At 38.0% G+C, this 18,528-nt stretch overlaps 1 protein-coding gene across 3 annotated transcripts in view; it reads right to left on the bottom strand.

Moving 5' to 3' along the window:
* Positions 1-18,528, bottom strand: part of PRMT3 (protein arginine methyltransferase 3) — a 70,295-nt gene that overhangs the window by 23,895 nt on the left and 27,872 nt on the right. For all 3 annotated transcript variants that reach the window (XM_076343822.1, XM_076343823.1, XM_076343824.1), the window contains 3 exons: positions 12,811-12,889; positions 7,762-7,949; positions 3,702-3,788 (listed from right to left, as the gene is read on the bottom strand). In XM_076343822.1, the coding sequence (XP_076199937.1) occupies positions 3,702-3,788; positions 7,762-7,949; positions 12,811-12,889 (354 nt within the window). The remainder of the gene's footprint in view (positions 1-3,701; positions 3,789-7,761; positions 7,950-12,810; positions 12,890-18,528) is intronic.

The raw sequence follows: 18,528 nt of genomic DNA, 5'->3' as shown, positions 1-18,528 counted from the left end.
TGGCAACACTAGGAATAAGACAACCAAATCTGTTTTCACAATTTTTGGGCAAAGAAGGGGCTGAAAAAAAGCTGCTTTGAAACGAAATTTAGGTTGTGAGCTAAAAAACCTTGATATATACAAGCATATAAGCAATGGATTTCCAAATTGTTATTTTTGTGAGTGTCGTGGTTTAATCTCAGTTGGCAACTAAGCACCACGCAGCTGCTCACTCACTCCCCCCCGGTGGGATGGGGGAGAGAATCGGAAGGGTAAAAGTGAGAAAAACTCGTGGGTTGAGATAAAGACAGTTTAATAGGTAAAGCAAAAGCCACGCATGCAAGCAAAGCAGAACAAGGAATTCATTCACTACTTCCCATCTGCAGGCAGGTGTTCAGCCATCTCCAGGAAAGCAGGGCTCCATCACGCGTAACGGTTACTTGGGAAGACAAACGCCATCACTCCAAACGTCCCCCCCTTCCTTCTTCTTCCCCCAGCTTTATATACTGAGCTTGATGTCACATGGTATGGAATATCCCTTTGGCCAGTTTGGGTCAGCTGTCCTGGCTGTGCCCCCTCCCAGCTTCTTGTGCACCTCCAGCCTGCTCAGTCAGTAGAGCATGGGAAGCTGAAAAGTCCTTGACTAGTGTAAACACTACCTAGCAACAACTAAAACATCGGTGTGTTATCAACATTGTTCTCACCCTAAATCCAAAACACAGCACTGTACCAGCTACTAGGAAGGAAATTAACTCTATTCCTGCCGAAACCAGGACAGTGAGTTTTTTTTTTTAATAAAGCAAAAATATTTTAAAATGTTCATATTTTAAAAAATGCAAAAATCAGAACAGACAAGTACAAAAAGCTAGAATTTTGGGAAATATACGCAGCTTTCTCTTTTTGTGCAAAAGATGAAAAGCCAGTAGAACAACAAAACACGGATGCAAACAAGAAAAACATCAAATGTTATTTTCAAAGGATAAACTGCAATCTTAAAGCATCTCCTCAAAAATTCTCAAGATAAATAATGGACTTTCATTGTTCATTTACTGCAAGGTTAGGCAGCCTGATATGATGGATGAACTGTCAACCCCCAACTAAACTTCTACAATCCATCACAGAAAGAATGGAAATTTCACTCAAAGTGTCAATAAACCTAAATGATGAAGTGCAAAATACTTTACAGAGTACTGATCATTTTTTAGAACCTGCATTCTCTGCAAAATTTCAGAAACACTGCTCTTCCCCCACTTCCCTCCCCTTCTCCCTGGAAGTCATAAAATGCAGGTGTACATCTTGATTTATAAGTCAATGATACCATAGAATCATAGAACAGAAATGAAGTTTTCATAATGGTCTAGTGCTAGGGAAAACGATCTTTACAAAATAAGCTATTTTACCCAAACATCAAAAAGATCACCAAGGTTTTGTAAAGATTTCTTTTTAACTAAGTAGTTATTCAAAAGTGGCCACATAAAGAAAATTAACCCAGGGCTGCACTGGAGCTTGGTCTGAAATCAAAGCTGACCCTGCCCTGAGGCAACTAGAATTATTCTGTGGTTCTATGACAACTAGAAACAGAAGATTTTTTTGTGAATGCACAATAAAATACATAGATTTCCATTTAATAAAAAACAAGAGGTTACGCTATCTTTACTTGGTGATAACTGACAAATAATTGTGAAATATTTGTACATAGCTACTAACTCACACTAATAGCAATACTTTAAATTATATACATGGGAAAACTTCACTTTATAAACACCAACAAATTCTTACGCATCTTGTTATACAGCAAAAGTGGCGGCAAAAGCATCAGCATGAACTAACACGCAGACCCATCCAAAACCAGGTATTACATTGCTTGACATAGATATCCAAGATTTTGTTATCAGCTTAAACATTTACATTATACAGCAACATATTCTTTGTGTCCTTATCAGAGGAAGCCTACGTCTCTTCTTCATATACACATGCGAAAGCCAAATAAACCAGTTGTAGCAGACTTATCACAATGTATTAAAAATTAGCTACCAATTACCCCTTTGGACTTGATTCTGTGATGTGCCGTGACTTAAAGCTAAGCATGAAACTCCTAGCAGAAGTATCACAATACACTAGACTACAAAAATTTTAGTTTTTACTACAGATCTCAGAGCCTAATACAAACTTTTGTCAAATTTGATGAGGATATTTTAATAAACTCGTAGAAAGCATTTGTAATTGATGTTGAATGTAAAAGCGTATTACCGCAATCATGAAATCTGTAAGAGTTAGGTCACCCTGCCTTTGCTTATCATTTAGTGTTTAAAATCTCAATGCATTACTTTAATCTAAGCCACCACAGACTTTCTCATCTGTACCTCATCTTTATCCCAACTGCTCTGCCTAATAACAACACTACAAAAATCCTTCTCTTTGATTCTCTTCTCCCCATCCCAACAAAGAAAGCAAGCTGTGCATCATAACTAAGTCAAATCAAAAAGGTATCCTCACATAGGTACCAATCTAAACACTTCTAAATATTCATGTCGGAATACCTATTTGTTTTAGCTTTAAATACATGCATAACATCTTTTTTTCAGAAGTCACTCACACCCTTACATGAGGTACGTTAAATAAAAATATTTAGGTATCTTCCTTGACTTATACTTCAAAAATGGATCACAAAACATAAATTGCATGGGCCCTTGCAGAAAAAAAATAGGGGACATTTTTCATTAATCCAAAAATCAGTGTTTCTCTCTGTTTTCTCGTAACTACCAGATACTGAATGACCAAGAAAAAAGCCGCAAAATGAACGTGTATTTATGTAAATTCATACTGAACAATGTAGGCACAACTTCAAAGAAGTGTTTGAAAGAAGCCCTAGTACTGACTTTTCATTTAATTCTAAAGATCAGACTGAAAACTTTTTTCCCCGTTTTTCTTTCTTTTGATGTTGACTAGCGTTTGGTAGACAAATAATACTCAATTGAGTGAGATCACAGACTCAGATTTGCTGGAAATTCTTCACTCAATTTAACACAGCATAGTCTGTAATACTAAGATGAATAAGCTTGTGTTTGCTGTAATTAGAACTCCCCTCCAATCAAATTCCGCAGCCTTTCTAGAATTAGTGTTCTTTCGGATATAAGTCATATTAACTTACGTAAAGTAAAAATACTGACTTGCATACAATAAATAAAACAGATGCAGTAAAAACCCTGGTTATCAGATTCAGATTCTAATGCTGTATTTGTTCCCCCTCAGTCTTCACACGTAAAGTTCATCAACTTCCCTGTTTGAGAAACTGTGTTTGCCATATGAGCTGCTACATGTTTATTACATGAGCTATAGCCTACCTTTCCCATATCTATTTTGTTTTTCGTTCTTTTTACTAAACTCAGAAAAGCTCTTCCGAGAAGAGTGACTACATCATTCTTGAGCCCAGTGGTAACAACATGTCTGAACAGAAAACTCTTATTTCAGAAAACGGGCTAGAGAACAAAACAGAAGAACCCCAGTGCTAAGGGTCCTCGTCTTTCCCTTTCCTCATCTACCTGTATTATACCGTAACACCATTACTGGAGTTTGACATCCATCTCTCTTTACAAAAAGGGCTCATTTGACACCTCTGTACTTTCAAGGCAAGGACTGATGATAAATGAAGCTTCATTAATGCATTGTCTATTAGTCCAATGCGATACTGACCGTATATGAAGAAACCAAAATTGTCTTACCGTACACTTTGTGCTCGTTGTAATGGTCAGGGTGAAATCCGAAGAGAATTCTAAGTCTGGAGTGCATGCAGTATTACAGTCGATATGCTGTCGAAAGGAATAACACAATTGTCAGTAACGGTGCTGAATTTAAATTAAGATCTTCCTTTGGATGAAGGTCATTCGGTTGCTCCCATAACAAGACAACTCTTCTAGGGCAATACTAATTCAGCCCTCCAAAAATGGGAAGAGACTTAAAAACCACCTAATCCTATCTGCAAACTGACAAAACACTAAAACCCCCTCTTCCCCAAACGTCAAAATAAACAGACACTTTGACTAGTAGTGGTATGGAACTAGATATAGTAGCTCACTCTGTTCAAGCAAGTTGCTCTTGATGACAGCTGCCCATTGTTAAGATTAAGTAACATTCACAGGCACCTGCACCTGTTTTACTCCTTGTTCATGTAGCCACATGGTAAACTACAGTATGAAACTGCTATGGGTTAAAACTGGGCTTTTTTGATTTGCCAGGTTAGTTTCATATTGATCATAGAATATTTGAGGTTGAAAGGGACCTCCGGAGATCACTTAGTCCAACCCCCTCCTCAAAGCAAGGTCAACTAGAGCAGGTTGCTCAGGACCATGCCCAAATGGCTTTTGACTATCTCCAAGGATGGACACTCCACAACCTCTCTGGGCAACCTGTGCCACCGTTCAATTGCCCTCACAGCAAAACAGCGTTTCCTGATCTCTAAAGGCAACTGCCTCGAGTTCAATCTGTGACCGCTGATTCCTGTCCTGCCTCTGAGCACCACTGAGAAGAGTCTGGCCCCACCTTCTTTACTCCCCACACCACCAGGCATTTATACACACTGATACAATCCCTCCTGAACCTTCTCTCCTCCAGACAAAACAACCCCAGCTCTTTCAGCCTCTCCCTATATCACAGATGCTCCTGTCCCTTCACCATCTTTGTGTCTTTCACTGGTCTCACTCCAGGACACTCATCTCACTCTTGCACTGGCGAGCCCAGGACTGGGCACAGCACTCCACAAAGTCATCTCCCTGGGGTACAAGAGAAGGCTCACCTCTCTTGACCTGCTGGTGACAAGTCGTCTTCCTAACGCAGGCCAGGAGGCTGGTTGGCTGCCTTTGCCACAAGGGTGTGTGCTGCTGGCTGCTGGTCATCTTGGGTGTTGACCAGGACCCCCAAATTCTTTTCTGCAAAGCTGCTTTCCAGCCAGCAGGCCCCCAGCCTCTACTGGTGTGGAGGGTTACTCCTCTGTCCCCAGCTGCAGGATTCTGCATCGCCCCCAGCCCTTTGCACAGGACCTCTGTTGGCCCCCTTCTCCAGCCTATGGAGGTCCTTCTGAATGGCAGCACAACCATGCAGTGTATCAGTATGTGAAATATCAGAGTGACACAACAGAGGAGAAAAAGCACACCAGGCAGAGAACTGCTTCGCTACTTTGAAATTAACACAGAACAACGGCATCCAGGATAACAACAATAACACTGTCAAATCAAATTGCAACTTGCATTTCAATATTCTAATTTTTTTATATATATATAATCAGAGTTTTTAAAGAGCAATAAGCTTCAGTTTTCAGTTCTTCATAAAAATTGCACCATTTTTTCCACTGTATGAAGTTCTTTAGTTTACATCCTCAGTTAAAATGCTTTATCCACGAACGTCATGTACTGCTGAATTCAAATGCCGTATACATTATTAATCAATATTTCTTGATGCTGCCTCGTCTTTCTTTAGGGAATGTTTTGCTGCCTGAAAAGTTACGTTATAAACTACACAAAACAAGCAGCAGCTAATCTGAGCAAACACACTAAAATATCTTCTGTAATAACCATACGATAAATGGGAACATTTTTAAGCTTTCCCTCAAAAATATAATCCATTTGTTCTGTGGAATGGCTATTGATTAAAACAAATTTACCTATAATGCCACTGTTGCTCAACTCATTAATTTTACTATTTACATTTAATTGTACTGTAACTCCAGCAAAGGAGCTCATGCATTGACTTCAGGTTATTTTAAAAACCGTGATTACTACTGAGAACAAATGAGTATAAAACCATTAAGCATAACAGTTATGCGAAATGCCGCACGATGACAAAATTTGCTAAGCACATACATCTGAGCTGGACAGTGACTGCTCATGACAGTATGTATCAGAAAGGGACATGTACTATTACCAGTAAAGCATTTTGCTTCTAAAATGGCAGCAGCTTGTAGACTGCATTGGGCACATATACATACAGTTGTTGTTATCCACGCTTTCCAGATGTTTCAATTTGTTTGTTTGCCTAACAAACTGATAGAGCTCAACTTATCCATGCAGCTGTTAATTTAGAGCATGTTATATGTTCTTCATTTTCTGTACACCAAACTTGACCTATTTGCAAGAAGTATTCAACTGCACTTCCACTTGAATCAGAACATGCAAAATGTTATAAACAATGGCAGGTGAGAAAAATGCCTATGCCTCACTCGTTGCGCAATCAGACCTGTCAGATGGCTAACAATTACAGCCTCAGATTCTTGGTCTCAGTAACTGGTTTGTGCACATTCATTCACTAGGGGTGGAATTTATCTTCCCTGTAATGACAGGTCTACAAAGTATACTTCAACAACTGAGTTGATCACTCTACCCTCTCCTTACACTCAAGGAAAACAGACACTTGTAAGCCTCAAGTCACACAACTTATTATAGGTGTCCTTAGGAATTTTATTTCACTGACTCTAGAGGGCGTCTAGTCAACAAGCTCAGAGAATAAAATGTAAGACACATCTGTAATGACATCATCATCTACAAATAAAGAATCCTGAAGTAAAAGAGAAAAAAAGTAGAGATGCACAAGAAGGCCAAAGTAGTTATTCAAGTTAAAGAAATATCAGTATCAGCACTTCTTACATTTGAATACCCGATTTAAAAAAACTTAATACTTTTAAATCTTCTCTGTAACAAAATTATAGACAAGAAAAGCTTAAACGGTAACTTGCATCAGGATATACTCACAACAAAAAACTGTACTTCACCTGTTACTGCTTTTGTGGGCAGGATGACAACTGACCACAGCAAGTCATTTCTATGCTGGGAGAGACTGGAACTACCCTCAGTAATGGTGTCAAGTTCAGTGATGAATTACGTAAACCCATTTTCTTCTATGTAAAAATAGGATAGGAATGCATTTAAGTAGAAATTTCCTCTTTACTAAACTGGCAATTCCCACTGAAGGCCAGTAATATTACTGCCTTGAGTGTTTTATGATAGAAAAGTAACTATATGAACAATAATTAGAATACCATTGTGACAAAAAAAATCTTGGTTTATAACAGTCCTTCTCTCAATTTGGTCTGAACTGTTCAAATTATAACTAATCACAAAGTTCGTCAGAATTTCAAACTAGTCTGTTCTGGAATTGTATCTCGTCATGTAGGTGTTCTCTCATATGAATCGCTACCAACTTTGCTGCTATTCCCCATTGCAAAGCTGCCATAAAAAAAGACAACACAGAAAAGTACGCATAAAATTAATTCAATGAATACTGCAGAAACTACTGTTGCCTTTTCAGACATGGTCATTCTGTTGGATGTAGCTATGCGTGACAGGGAGTGATCCTCCAATGAAAGCTCTTTAAAGCCAGCTAGCTTGACACAGAAATAGATACGAAGCCCCCCTGCAACTCAGTACACTGACTGAGGTGAAGAGGGAAGCAAAGTAGAATAAAAAAGACTCTATATTCCAGTGGTTTTTTTGGTATAGTTTATATTTCAGTTACGCGACTTGTAACTTACTAAAATGCAAATAAATTTGGGTTTGGATAGAAGAAAATGTAGAACAGAACAATCTAAATATGGGAAGATTACTTTATTAAGAGCTCAAACTTGGTAAAAAAAACAATTAATACAAGTCTTGCAGTCTTAACACCAAGAACCTTAATGCATTTGTATCATTTTGAAGATGCCAAAGTTCGTGTGTGCATGTGTATTTTTTTCCCCTCCTCCATAAAAAAAGGAAACTTCTAATCTGACTGCTAAAAATTTAAGACGTATGGTACCTTAATGACACTGGCTGTAGATATCAGTGTGTTTGGATCCAGCACCTCCACAACAGCTTCTGGAATTACAGCCGCCTTCATGCAAGACATGTCAAAGCCATATACATCTTCCCAGAAGAGTAGCTTGTCCACATGTTTATTCATATCCCCAACAGCTACAAGACTAATGGTGCAAACATCAGGGTAAACTGTAACAGAAACAGATCAGTGAAATTTTATTCTAGACATGCATAAAGAAGACTTTTATTTTTCTTTTCTCTTTTAGTGATTAACATCTTAAAAGAACAAATAAAAACTTTTTTCAGCTCTTGGGCAAGACACTTTTTCTGCTACTTTATTTCTCATTTGCCCACAGAAGAGACTAGACATTGGAACTTAATTTTCCCACGCTACTCTGGTAACAGTATTTCCTGTTCATGACAAAATATCTTTGTAGTTGAATCCCACCGCCAGGAAATGACTGGAACCTTGATGTCTGAAGAAGGTAATTTGGAACATCCTATTCTGGCTTCTACACAGAGACTGACCCAAAATGTATTTAATAACTGTAGACAGACACCCAAAGGAAAGTTCAAGTGAGGGCTTTGCAATAACATGAAACCTCTGCGAAAAGACCTTATTTCCAGAAAAGAGCAAATATTCTTACTCGAGAGTTTTATTCCTGTTTCTTACCAGCTCTGGCTGGTACTTGCCTTACAACCTAAAAAAATTACTTCTGGGTACTGGAAAAGAATAACTACTCTTCTATCTGCATCTGAAGAGTATGGAAGTGACCCAACAGACAGAAGAGAACTTCCTCATTGATTCCCCCCCCAGTTTTAGGATGACAGCTATCATTCTTACACTACCTTCACATTTGTGCTTTCCCTTCTCCCAAGAATATCTTCAGAACGAGTACCTATGTACAGCTTTTCCAAATAGTAGTGGAAGACTGACATTTGCCTTTCTAACGGCTGCCTACAGCAAAGCCAGTCAATCTCTTGGCAATCTCTACCCACTACCAATTGGAAAAGACACAAAGAACAGCTGCTATAACCATGGCTGTCTATAGCACTATCAAATAGCAAGAGAAGCTCAACTTATATTTAGCTAGGTTTATTTCCACAAAGAAATTGCCATGTTTCATTTTTAGAGTTTTAAAGCCACATACATTGAATTCTTGATCTGGCTTCAGAGCAAAATGCCTACTAATAAACACCTGATTTTATTTTATTTTTTATTGATACATGAATGCGGCAGTGTTGTTAAAACTGAAGCTAAGTTTCTCTTCTCCTCCCCAAAATCTGGTGAACTGTAAAATTAATTTTGTCTTCAGCTCTGCTTGAAGTTGTAGCTTATCAAAATGACTATGGAGAAATCACTGGTATAGCATGGTAAGTCAGAACAGCAGTATTTTTTGCCTTGTAAAATACTGAAGATAGAAACAGCAAATTGACATTAGACCTTTTATATAGTGAGAGTAGATTTAGGCTAAAGGAAATAATCTTATACATATTAATGGTAAGGAGTCTTCTCTAAAGAAGCTTTTTTTTTTTCATATGAAGACATTAAGCAAGCAACCATCTCTACATTTGGAATGACTAGTTCATACAAAATGTGAACACAATCATTTTTCTCACTTTCTGACCGTTTAAAACGGAATAAATAAATATGAGCAAGCTTAAATTGGAATCCCGCCGGTAAGCTATCATCACCCCTACTTTGCAGATGAGGAACCTGAAGAAGGTGGTTTCTCCAGGAACAGCCTACAATTAACTCAGCAGTAAAAAGGCAGTTTGATGAGAATCAAAAGAGGGCATTCAAACCGTCTTGTCTGAAACAAATCATTTGCTTCCAGCCCATCTGACAGCTGTCACACACACACAAAAATATCAACATCTGGTGGTAGGAGTATTTGCAAGTAGCTTCTGGAGCCATCAATAAAGGATTTCCATTTCTCGAAGCTTTCATATTGCTGTTTACTAGTGTGACAACTGCATTATATTCGGCTTTACCTCCCAGCATTTCAAACCTTCAAGAGCCACTGATGCTCCAAAAATTGAAAGACAGTGTGAAACAGACAACACAAGCAAGTGACTACAGCCTTTGAGGGACTATTTTCAGGGAAATGCTCTTCATAGGATGCAAGGGGTATGGCGAGAAGAGGGGTGAAAAGAGACTGAAAGTCCCTAGTTATAGAAAACACTTACAGGAGCGTGCTAGCAACACCGCAAATGAAAATGAAAACCACAGCAAAAAGCGATCAACTACTTTATAACCTTCCTTCCTTGGACTAGCCCACATTTCTGGGGCATTCTGTTGACAGGAAAAAGTTTACCACGTCTATCAAGTGTGAAGTATTTGAGTGGGACCACAATCAGTTTTTATTAAATCTCTTCATCCACACAGCAGATGCTTAAATCAGCAGTGGAACTCACACAAAGTGCTTAAGAACAAGCAAAAATGTAAACACTAATGCTCTAATCTAATCTGCATTTTTAGTTTAGCCCGTCAATAGCAACAAAAAAGTAGACAATGCCATTTCAGACTTCACAAAAAGAAGCCTGTGTTCCACCAACAGGGCACAGGCAAAAGACTACAGTGATACATTAACTTCCAAATTTACAAACCCACCCATGTCCAGAAGCATATGCTATACTGAAGTTTGACTAGTAATGTAAGCATGTTATCTAAATATCAGCCTAAATCATCTAAACACTGTAGAGTTTTGTAAATGTTTAAAAGCATCTGCTTAAAATTGCATTTGCCATTTCACCCATTATCCTCGATGCCCCTGGAAATCCTCTGCTCTTTCTGCAACCCTGCAACACTTCCCTGTGCAATCCTGACAGACTTGTCATTTTTTTCTGATTAAGCCTGTAATTTAATAATTATTCCTTCTCACAGGTGAAATGAACAAAACGCCGATTGGACAAAAGCACATAGTCCCCAGTGCTCTCACAGATTCATCGTTTCGACCATCTGTGTCCTTCTCGACTCAGTGCCCAGAAGTCATCTGTCACTAGTAACAGCTCACGTGGTGAACAGAATACGATGGGAAATCCTTTATCCCTTGGTAATGCCTCACAAACTTCAGGACGCTGAAGGGTAAGGCAGCAATCCTCCAGATATACAGAAATAATTCCAAGTGAATACCATCATGATTTTGACGTGAACAAGCAAACAGTATTATGTTTTGAATGATGCCTTCCTTCCCCGTGCCACCCCTCACCAACATGCACAGCACTCAAGTGTATGCAAAAATCTATACTCAAGCAAGTAACAGCTCTAAAGAACAAACAGATGGGTCCTGGGCAGCAAGAATTTTATGTTCCCAAATAAAGCTATTATATACTGTACACATTACCCTAGACAGTTTGGCATAATCCACTGCAGCATGCCAATAGGCTAAATTGAAGTTACAACGATATGACTGACTGAAAACAAATCTAAAAATTTGGATTCTATTCCTGGCTTAATCACTGAAAGATCTGGCCAATTCACAGCTGCTTCTACTGCCTTTTTCAGCTTTCAAACAGTCCCTGTAATAATGATCTTGGGCTCGATAGTAGAAAGTGGCTTGAGAGAAAATTAAGCTTTATGGCAGATTCAGGAGTTTCTCCAGTAAGACTTCACCTCAGAATGAAGGTGTGAAGAGTCAAATAAGGGCCCAAGATCATTCTCAGACCACAAAGGATAAGTGTACTGCAGAACCAGCTTACCCTGTCTCTCAAAGGAAACTTTGGGAGGCACAAGCCACTAGCAAACTTACCAACAATACAAATAGAGAACAAGATACCATCGCAGTTTCAGTGGAGGTCAATAATTTCTGGCCCTTTTCAGAAGGCTTTGGAAGTAGTAGCTAAACATAAAATAATTCCTTACAATTTTAGGGGATGTCCCCAAATTTAATTATATTGCAATGTAAAATTATCAGCATGTATCTATGCAGAGCACACCGCAACTGTGTTCCAGATCTGGCTGGACTATTCTACATTACCGAAAACAAAAAGCTCTTATTCTGTCATGTTGTTCAAGTGACTTCTAAAAATTTTAGACACATGAACAGTAATCTCTTGCTTGCATATTCAGCTTTGTGACCAAATGTTGAACAATTGCATAAAAACCCTTCCCTTTTTTCTGCTGCACTCTGTAGCACACAAAAGCTCACTGCAATCAAAGGGAAGCACTGCAGCGAGCACTGTTACATAGTCATTAATCCAATCATTAAGTCAGTGTAGTGAAACTAACTATGTGCATGGTTAGCACAAAAGGGGAAAAAAAACCCAGACTGATGACTACGACTGAAAAGGTCAATATGAAATACAATACTGACAAAGGAATTAAGCGCAAGGAATAAAGGATACGCAGAACTCGTGCGGCAAACTGCATCACATGAGGAATAAATATTTACAGGCTTTTGAACACTGGTTAAGATGACACTATCTAAGCTACTTAAAAGGATAAAAGAACTTTACTTCAAAACAAAACCTTTTTGTCCTGTCACTTCCCTACCCTCCAACCAGGAAGAAAAAGGGTATGTTCCCACCAGGATAGAATAAATATGCTGAACTGAAACATTGTAAAGCCATTAGTTATTTCATGCGGCCTCTTGTGTTTGGACCTACGTCCTCCCCACCAACTTCCCTCCTCCAGGAAAACATCCTACCGACTTCTCTAATTCATCGTAGCTTCCTCAAACAGTATTACATCTTACAGAATAAAACTTGATTTCCCCTGTTCATAGTTATGTAGAAACTGGGATTTCCAGAGGGGAAAACAAATGCCCACATCTGTGGGAAGAAGTAGGGAGGAAAAATTTAGACTGTACTTAAGAATAAATAACCCCCTCTATTCTTAAAAACACCATTAACTTGAGACCTTGATACCCCATCTAATGTTCTTCTATTACCCATACAGTAAATTAATGCCTTGAAGCTCACACTAATGGAAACATTTTTCATTTAGACTGGCAACTTTCTCATCCATGCATAGCTTATTCTAAGTCTCCGAGTTCATTTAGTTTCCCCCCCTAGAGCTGAATTTATTAGTAGAATTATGCATACCAACCTGAGCCTCCCTCTGCCAGGTACTTGTCCTTTGCGTAGATGACAGAATCCAGCATTGATTCAAAGAGAAGGAAATAACCCTGTTTACAGAAAAGGGAAAGAATTTAGAAATTATTATGCTTCTTATGCAGCCTATTTAATCAATCTACAGATAAGACTTTATCAACACAATTTAAGAACTGTGTATGCCCCTACACCTCAGTAAGAGTCAGCACCCAGTGAATTTCTCAACAATAGCATTGTCACTTCAAAACTTTAGTTACATAAAGTATCACCTTTAATTTCCCAAACTGCAAGTATCTAGCACCTAATAAATTAATACACTATAGGCAAAAATATCCAATCTATACCAACAATTACCTGATATGAGTCCTACAACATCAGAAGTAGTCAAATTCAACTCAAACCAAGTGAAAAGCAGTATATATTGATTTTATAGTAATAACTCTGAGGCGCCATACAAAAAAAAAACCCAAGAAAATCCCTTCCCACTTAGAACTCCAAGTAACACTAAAATTATTGTCAGAGAAACACCAACACCATTGTCAGAGAATGCATCTTTGCTACTTCACAGTCGCAACTTCGTGGTGCCCTGTACCAGCTTGGGCAATGCTCATAAAGACAGGTGGAAATAAATCATATACCAAAGACACAGGTTCTCTGGATGTTCTACATCATTTAGCAGCACCTGAACTTAAATATTCTCAGGATAAAAATAGTTGGAACTAGATGTGCATAGGTATTTTTGGTGTTGGGATTAATTTTGTAGCAGGTTAATCATACTGCTATAGTTGTTTAGAATAACTTATTGTAAATTTAATCAAGTCAGACTTTTTTTGAAATGGAAAAACTCCTTTTTTTAAACATTTCTGAAATAGAGAAGACATATAGCAGTATTACATAGAATTACCATTTTATATATAACATCCGGTTTCTCAACTACTTTTAAGTAAAATGCAAGTTTCTAAGAGATATATAGCCCTTTGTCTTCCAATTGATTTACTGATTTTACACCCTTCCTATCTTCCAGGTTTGAGTGTGATCCTTATTCCTGCTGAATACTCTAACACCGTTTCATCCACATCCACATTCTTACGACATCAAATCAATTAGGACAAGTCATACCGGCATGTATTTTGGATTTTCACTTAGCATCCTAAATCTCCTTTTGCTTAAAACACAGCTTAGCCCTATGGCTCGATTTATACACTGACTGCCGGTAGGAAAGAACAAAAAAAAGACAACTAGAAGTCCAGACTTCGGACCTGCAGTCCTACAAGCCCAGTCAGCAGTAACCAAACAAAGCAGAACTAAAAAGATTTTTTTCATCATCTTTCCTACACTTCCATATTTGTACAATCATAGGGATTTTATTAATTTATTTTAAGTCATCATGCCACACAACTGAAGACAGACAGCAGTGCATGGGAACTGCACTGCTAAGATACCAAGTTTACTTCAAGTTTATGCCATCTTGGATGTTTATTTTGCCTAAGGCTCTTAGAACAAAAAAATGCTGCAAGTTCAGAGCTGCTTATAAACGTCACCATCCACACTGCAGCCTTCAGAACTGAAAACAAAACTAGAAAACCAGAAACTTGAAGCACGACGTATTTGTATTCAACAAGAGCACAGTTTGGAAATAATGGAAACGCCCTTTACTCAACCTGTTTCTTCTAGTAACAGGACAGCACTCTACTGGACACTTTTCTTCCAAATGTTGCCTGTTCTTCCACTTTACTGCCTAATTATGAAGTCCCAGGATGAAGACTACTGCTTTGTGAGCAATATGACTTTTAGTAACCTTTGCAAAACAGTTGAAAAGGCCAGGAGCTCCAATTGCATCAGGCAGAGATGATTTTATGCCTACATCAAGGCAAAAGCACAGAATGGAACCAGAGTTTTTATTTTTTATTCTTATTCTTGCAGTTTTAAAAATAGAACATGTTTAGTTCATAAAAATTCCTTTCAGATGCTGTTAACTGAAAATGAGTTGTTTCCACATTATTTTAAAAGTGACCTCCAGGACATATCTTAAGGCTAGTTACCAGCAAAAGTCAGTAAGTTACAAAGTGACATTTTTACGGGTCAGCTCTTCACTTATTTTTTCCTGCCTAAAACACCCATCACCTACAATGTCTGCCAAACAAGTGCAAGAAGTACAGCTGGAAGACACACCTTCTCATGAGAAACACAGTGAAATTCTCACCGCCCTTTCCCCAACCTTTCCACTCTGGCACCGTCGGTTCTCCCCCGGCTCCCAGTTCTACCTTCCCCCCCCCCCCCAATTCATTATAGCATTCCTGTAAGTTACATAAACCGTCAATGGTACTGAATCAAGTCATTTATTACTTATACCAAAGCGTTTTGCTCACTGTGCTGTGCTCATCTGTAGTGTAATTTAGAATGTAATTTCACAGGCTGCTGCCTCACCTGTAGGGGTGCCATCTGGAAAGAGAATTATACCTGACGTCTTTTCCCCGTGATGCTGTGGGGCACTCTTGCTTCCACCCCAATAATGCTCAGGGTTTTGTTTTTTTTCTTAAGCGTGTATTAGCATCCTCAAAATTAATTACCGCAAAGAGACCTCTAGGATACAAATCTGTGAGGCAAATATTAATGATTTTATCTTGCTAGCGGCTAAACTAAGACACATAAAAGGTGACAGGTTCTCTGTTAAAGACAAACTGAATACACAGCACATCTTAAATATTATGCTGTCATATTATGCGTTTTCTACTAAAAAGCTGGCCATTTCTTTCCCAAAATGAACATGAAGTTCCCTATTTTTCTATTTTCAAAACTGAAACGAAATGGTTGTTCTCCAGCTAACAACAAAAACACACATAAACAGATTTGGACAGGAACAGAAATACACAGCACTATGGAGTTACTCTGTTCAAGCACACACCTGTCCTACGTCACGTCCGTCCAAGAAGTCAGCTATCAAAAATGCATGAGTCCACTCACAAATCCGAATCCAGAGGAATGTGAATATTGCTACATTTCTTATATATCCTTTATATCTGTATTTTGTGTTTGTAACAGAATTATAAAAGGCTCACAAAACTTTGATGGCTTAATATCCTGCATTGTGAAATTTTCCTCTATTATTCAAATGCACTAGGGCACTCTAATACTCATTTTCATTTTAATTCAAAGCTACATAAAAATACTTTACCAATCGATCAAAATGGAAGTATAGGAAGTTCTTTTAACATTAGTGCTTCAGTATTCATCATGATATTCTTCATGGAGAAAAAGAAATTAAGCTATTTAAAAGCATCAAGACACAAGAACAACACTGAATTCTAAAGTATACCTCACTGTGTGGAGAATACAGAAGAAAAATTACTTCAGATTAAAAATGCCTCTTCATGTACATTTCCCTTAGCCGTTCCTATCAAATACCTTAATGGAACTTGGTTTTGCCTTCACTTATTTTCTACTTATTGGTGAAAGCCATATATATTTCAGAAAGTGGTATTAGCATGTTTACAATAGCAAGAATTAGCAGAATTCTTAGTACAGCAGAAAAAACATGTAAGGATAGACTGGAGAAGAAATATTCAACTACTTGAGTAAGCGTTGCGTTTCCCCCCCGCCTTCTATCACAGATCCATTTTATTATTTTCTGTAACATAACTGAACCTGGTCTGGTACTCCAGATTCAGTAAGGCCCAACACTGAATATTTAATGAGTTGAAAGGCAGCTATCAAAACACTGGCCCAGAGCGTGGACTTTTTTGGTTTTAATCCCTAGCAGTATAAAAAAGTGCAGTATTTTCTGAAACTGAAGTTTCTGACTACAAGGTTTCCATTGGACTACAGAGTAAAACAAGTTACAGAGGGTATGTAAAACAGATTGGACAACGGATTCTGATTTAAAACATAAAATGTAATCTTGCATTAACAGACGCACAAAACTGATGTGGTCCGCTCAATTTTGTGAAAAATTACTTTTTACTTGACAAAATCCCCCCAAAACCTGTGGTGCATTTAAATGAGAAGCAGCAGGTACATGTAAGCTCTTCTGCATGCTCTGCTGCAGCACCATTTCCCTCATGCTAAGTCAGCCTTCATGCCGATCTCTCACGTACGATTTAATTTTTTAAAAAAGGAAATAATTCATTACTGACAGAGCAAGCCCACACATTTCAAAACCACAGCTTGACTTTGTTAATTCTGCACACTCTGTTGTGTCCTTTAACAAATTTAAGATGAGTGAGAACACCAAATGGGAAGATCTGAAGAGCAGAGAAGTGATGCCCGTTATTGGTGTCGGGGGGGAAAAAAAGTTTTCATGCAAGGAAATACAATTCCTTTATAAAAATCATTTTGCTGTAAAGAAATTAAAGCATTCTGCTACTTAGTATGCTCTTTACACAACATTATTAAAAACACAAAAAAGAAAAGCCCAATTCTTTCATAAAATTATAAATTATTACTGTGTTATAGAAATAGAACGCTTGTATTAATGCGCCTCCAAATACTAACAGAAACAGTAGGGAATACTAAGACTACAGAAAGACTAGTAAGTGTTAAAAAAGCTCCATCACTGTATATCCATCATAGAAATAGGGGAAAGGAGGAAGAGAGAAAAGGTGGTTTCCAGTGTTTCAGACATGCTCACTTCCTAGTCCTTTTTCCTAGATCCTGAACACCTCCCATTCACAGCCCATCCTGGCATCACTTCAAAATTGTCTAACACAACAAAAAAAAAAAAAGGAAAAAAAAAGATATTAGCTACCTGAGCAATGATACGATTAAGAGACAAGAGGACTGGATTCTATCCGTGGTTTATTTTGAGAGTCCATCTCTTTCCCAGTTTTTCCTTGTGTAAAACTCTATTGCATATTCAGTATCATAAACCACTGCATAAAACAGCAATTTATGAGAACACACCGTACTCTAACACTGTATTTGAGACAACCATCTCTAACAATTGTCTCTCACAGTAATACTCCTTACAAACAAGAAATGCAGATATTTTTCAAGTGAATAAAACTCTCAACCTCTAGTTTTATAGTCTTAGCTAGAGAAAGGAAGTAAAAGCATACCGAGAGAAAAAAATCGGCACACAGACGCAGCTGGGTAAGAACATTCCAGAAAAACATTACATACATTTTCTTTCCTTCTGCACTCATCCTTTCAATAAGCAGCCTATGAAATTTACAATTACACTACCAAAATCCGTGTGCAATAACACAGCCACCTTTGTATGTTTATAGCAAATCTTTTCCTGCCCAGCATTCAATTTAACCAAAAACTATAGCTTCAGCACTTCGCATAGCAGCTCTCATTTCAAACTTACATACTGTATGGAAAATTACTCTAATTACAATAAAACATCATTGTTTCTTAAAATTCAGTATCTCCAGGGAGAGGACATAAGTGTGATCCTGACTGAGAGCAAGTCTATGGTGTATACAACTCATGAGTACTTTCCCACCACCTGTACAAACAGCATCACATTCAACTCAAAATTCTAAACTTCCGATGGAATTTGAGCATTTGCAAACCATTTTCAGGTCACGTCACTAAATGACAAGGGTTTTCATTCGTTACACCACATCACTGATGTGTGTTCAGAAATGCATTTGCATCAGATTGCCACTAGGCAGTGTATACAAATACTCGATTATTTGTACCTTTGCTTAGAAACCTAATTCACGTAAGTCTACAGTTTGAATAAGATAAGAGATTTGCCTGTAGATGT

This window comes from Aptenodytes patagonicus, chromosome 7 (assembly GCF_965638725.1).
Source record: "Aptenodytes patagonicus chromosome 7, bAptPat1.pri.cur, whole genome shotgun sequence".
Classification (NCBI taxonomy): Eukaryota; Metazoa; Chordata; class Aves; order Sphenisciformes; family Spheniscidae; genus Aptenodytes; species Aptenodytes patagonicus.
Note: the sequence above shows the minus strand (reverse complement) of the source record. Positions and strands in the feature narration are given on the sequence as shown.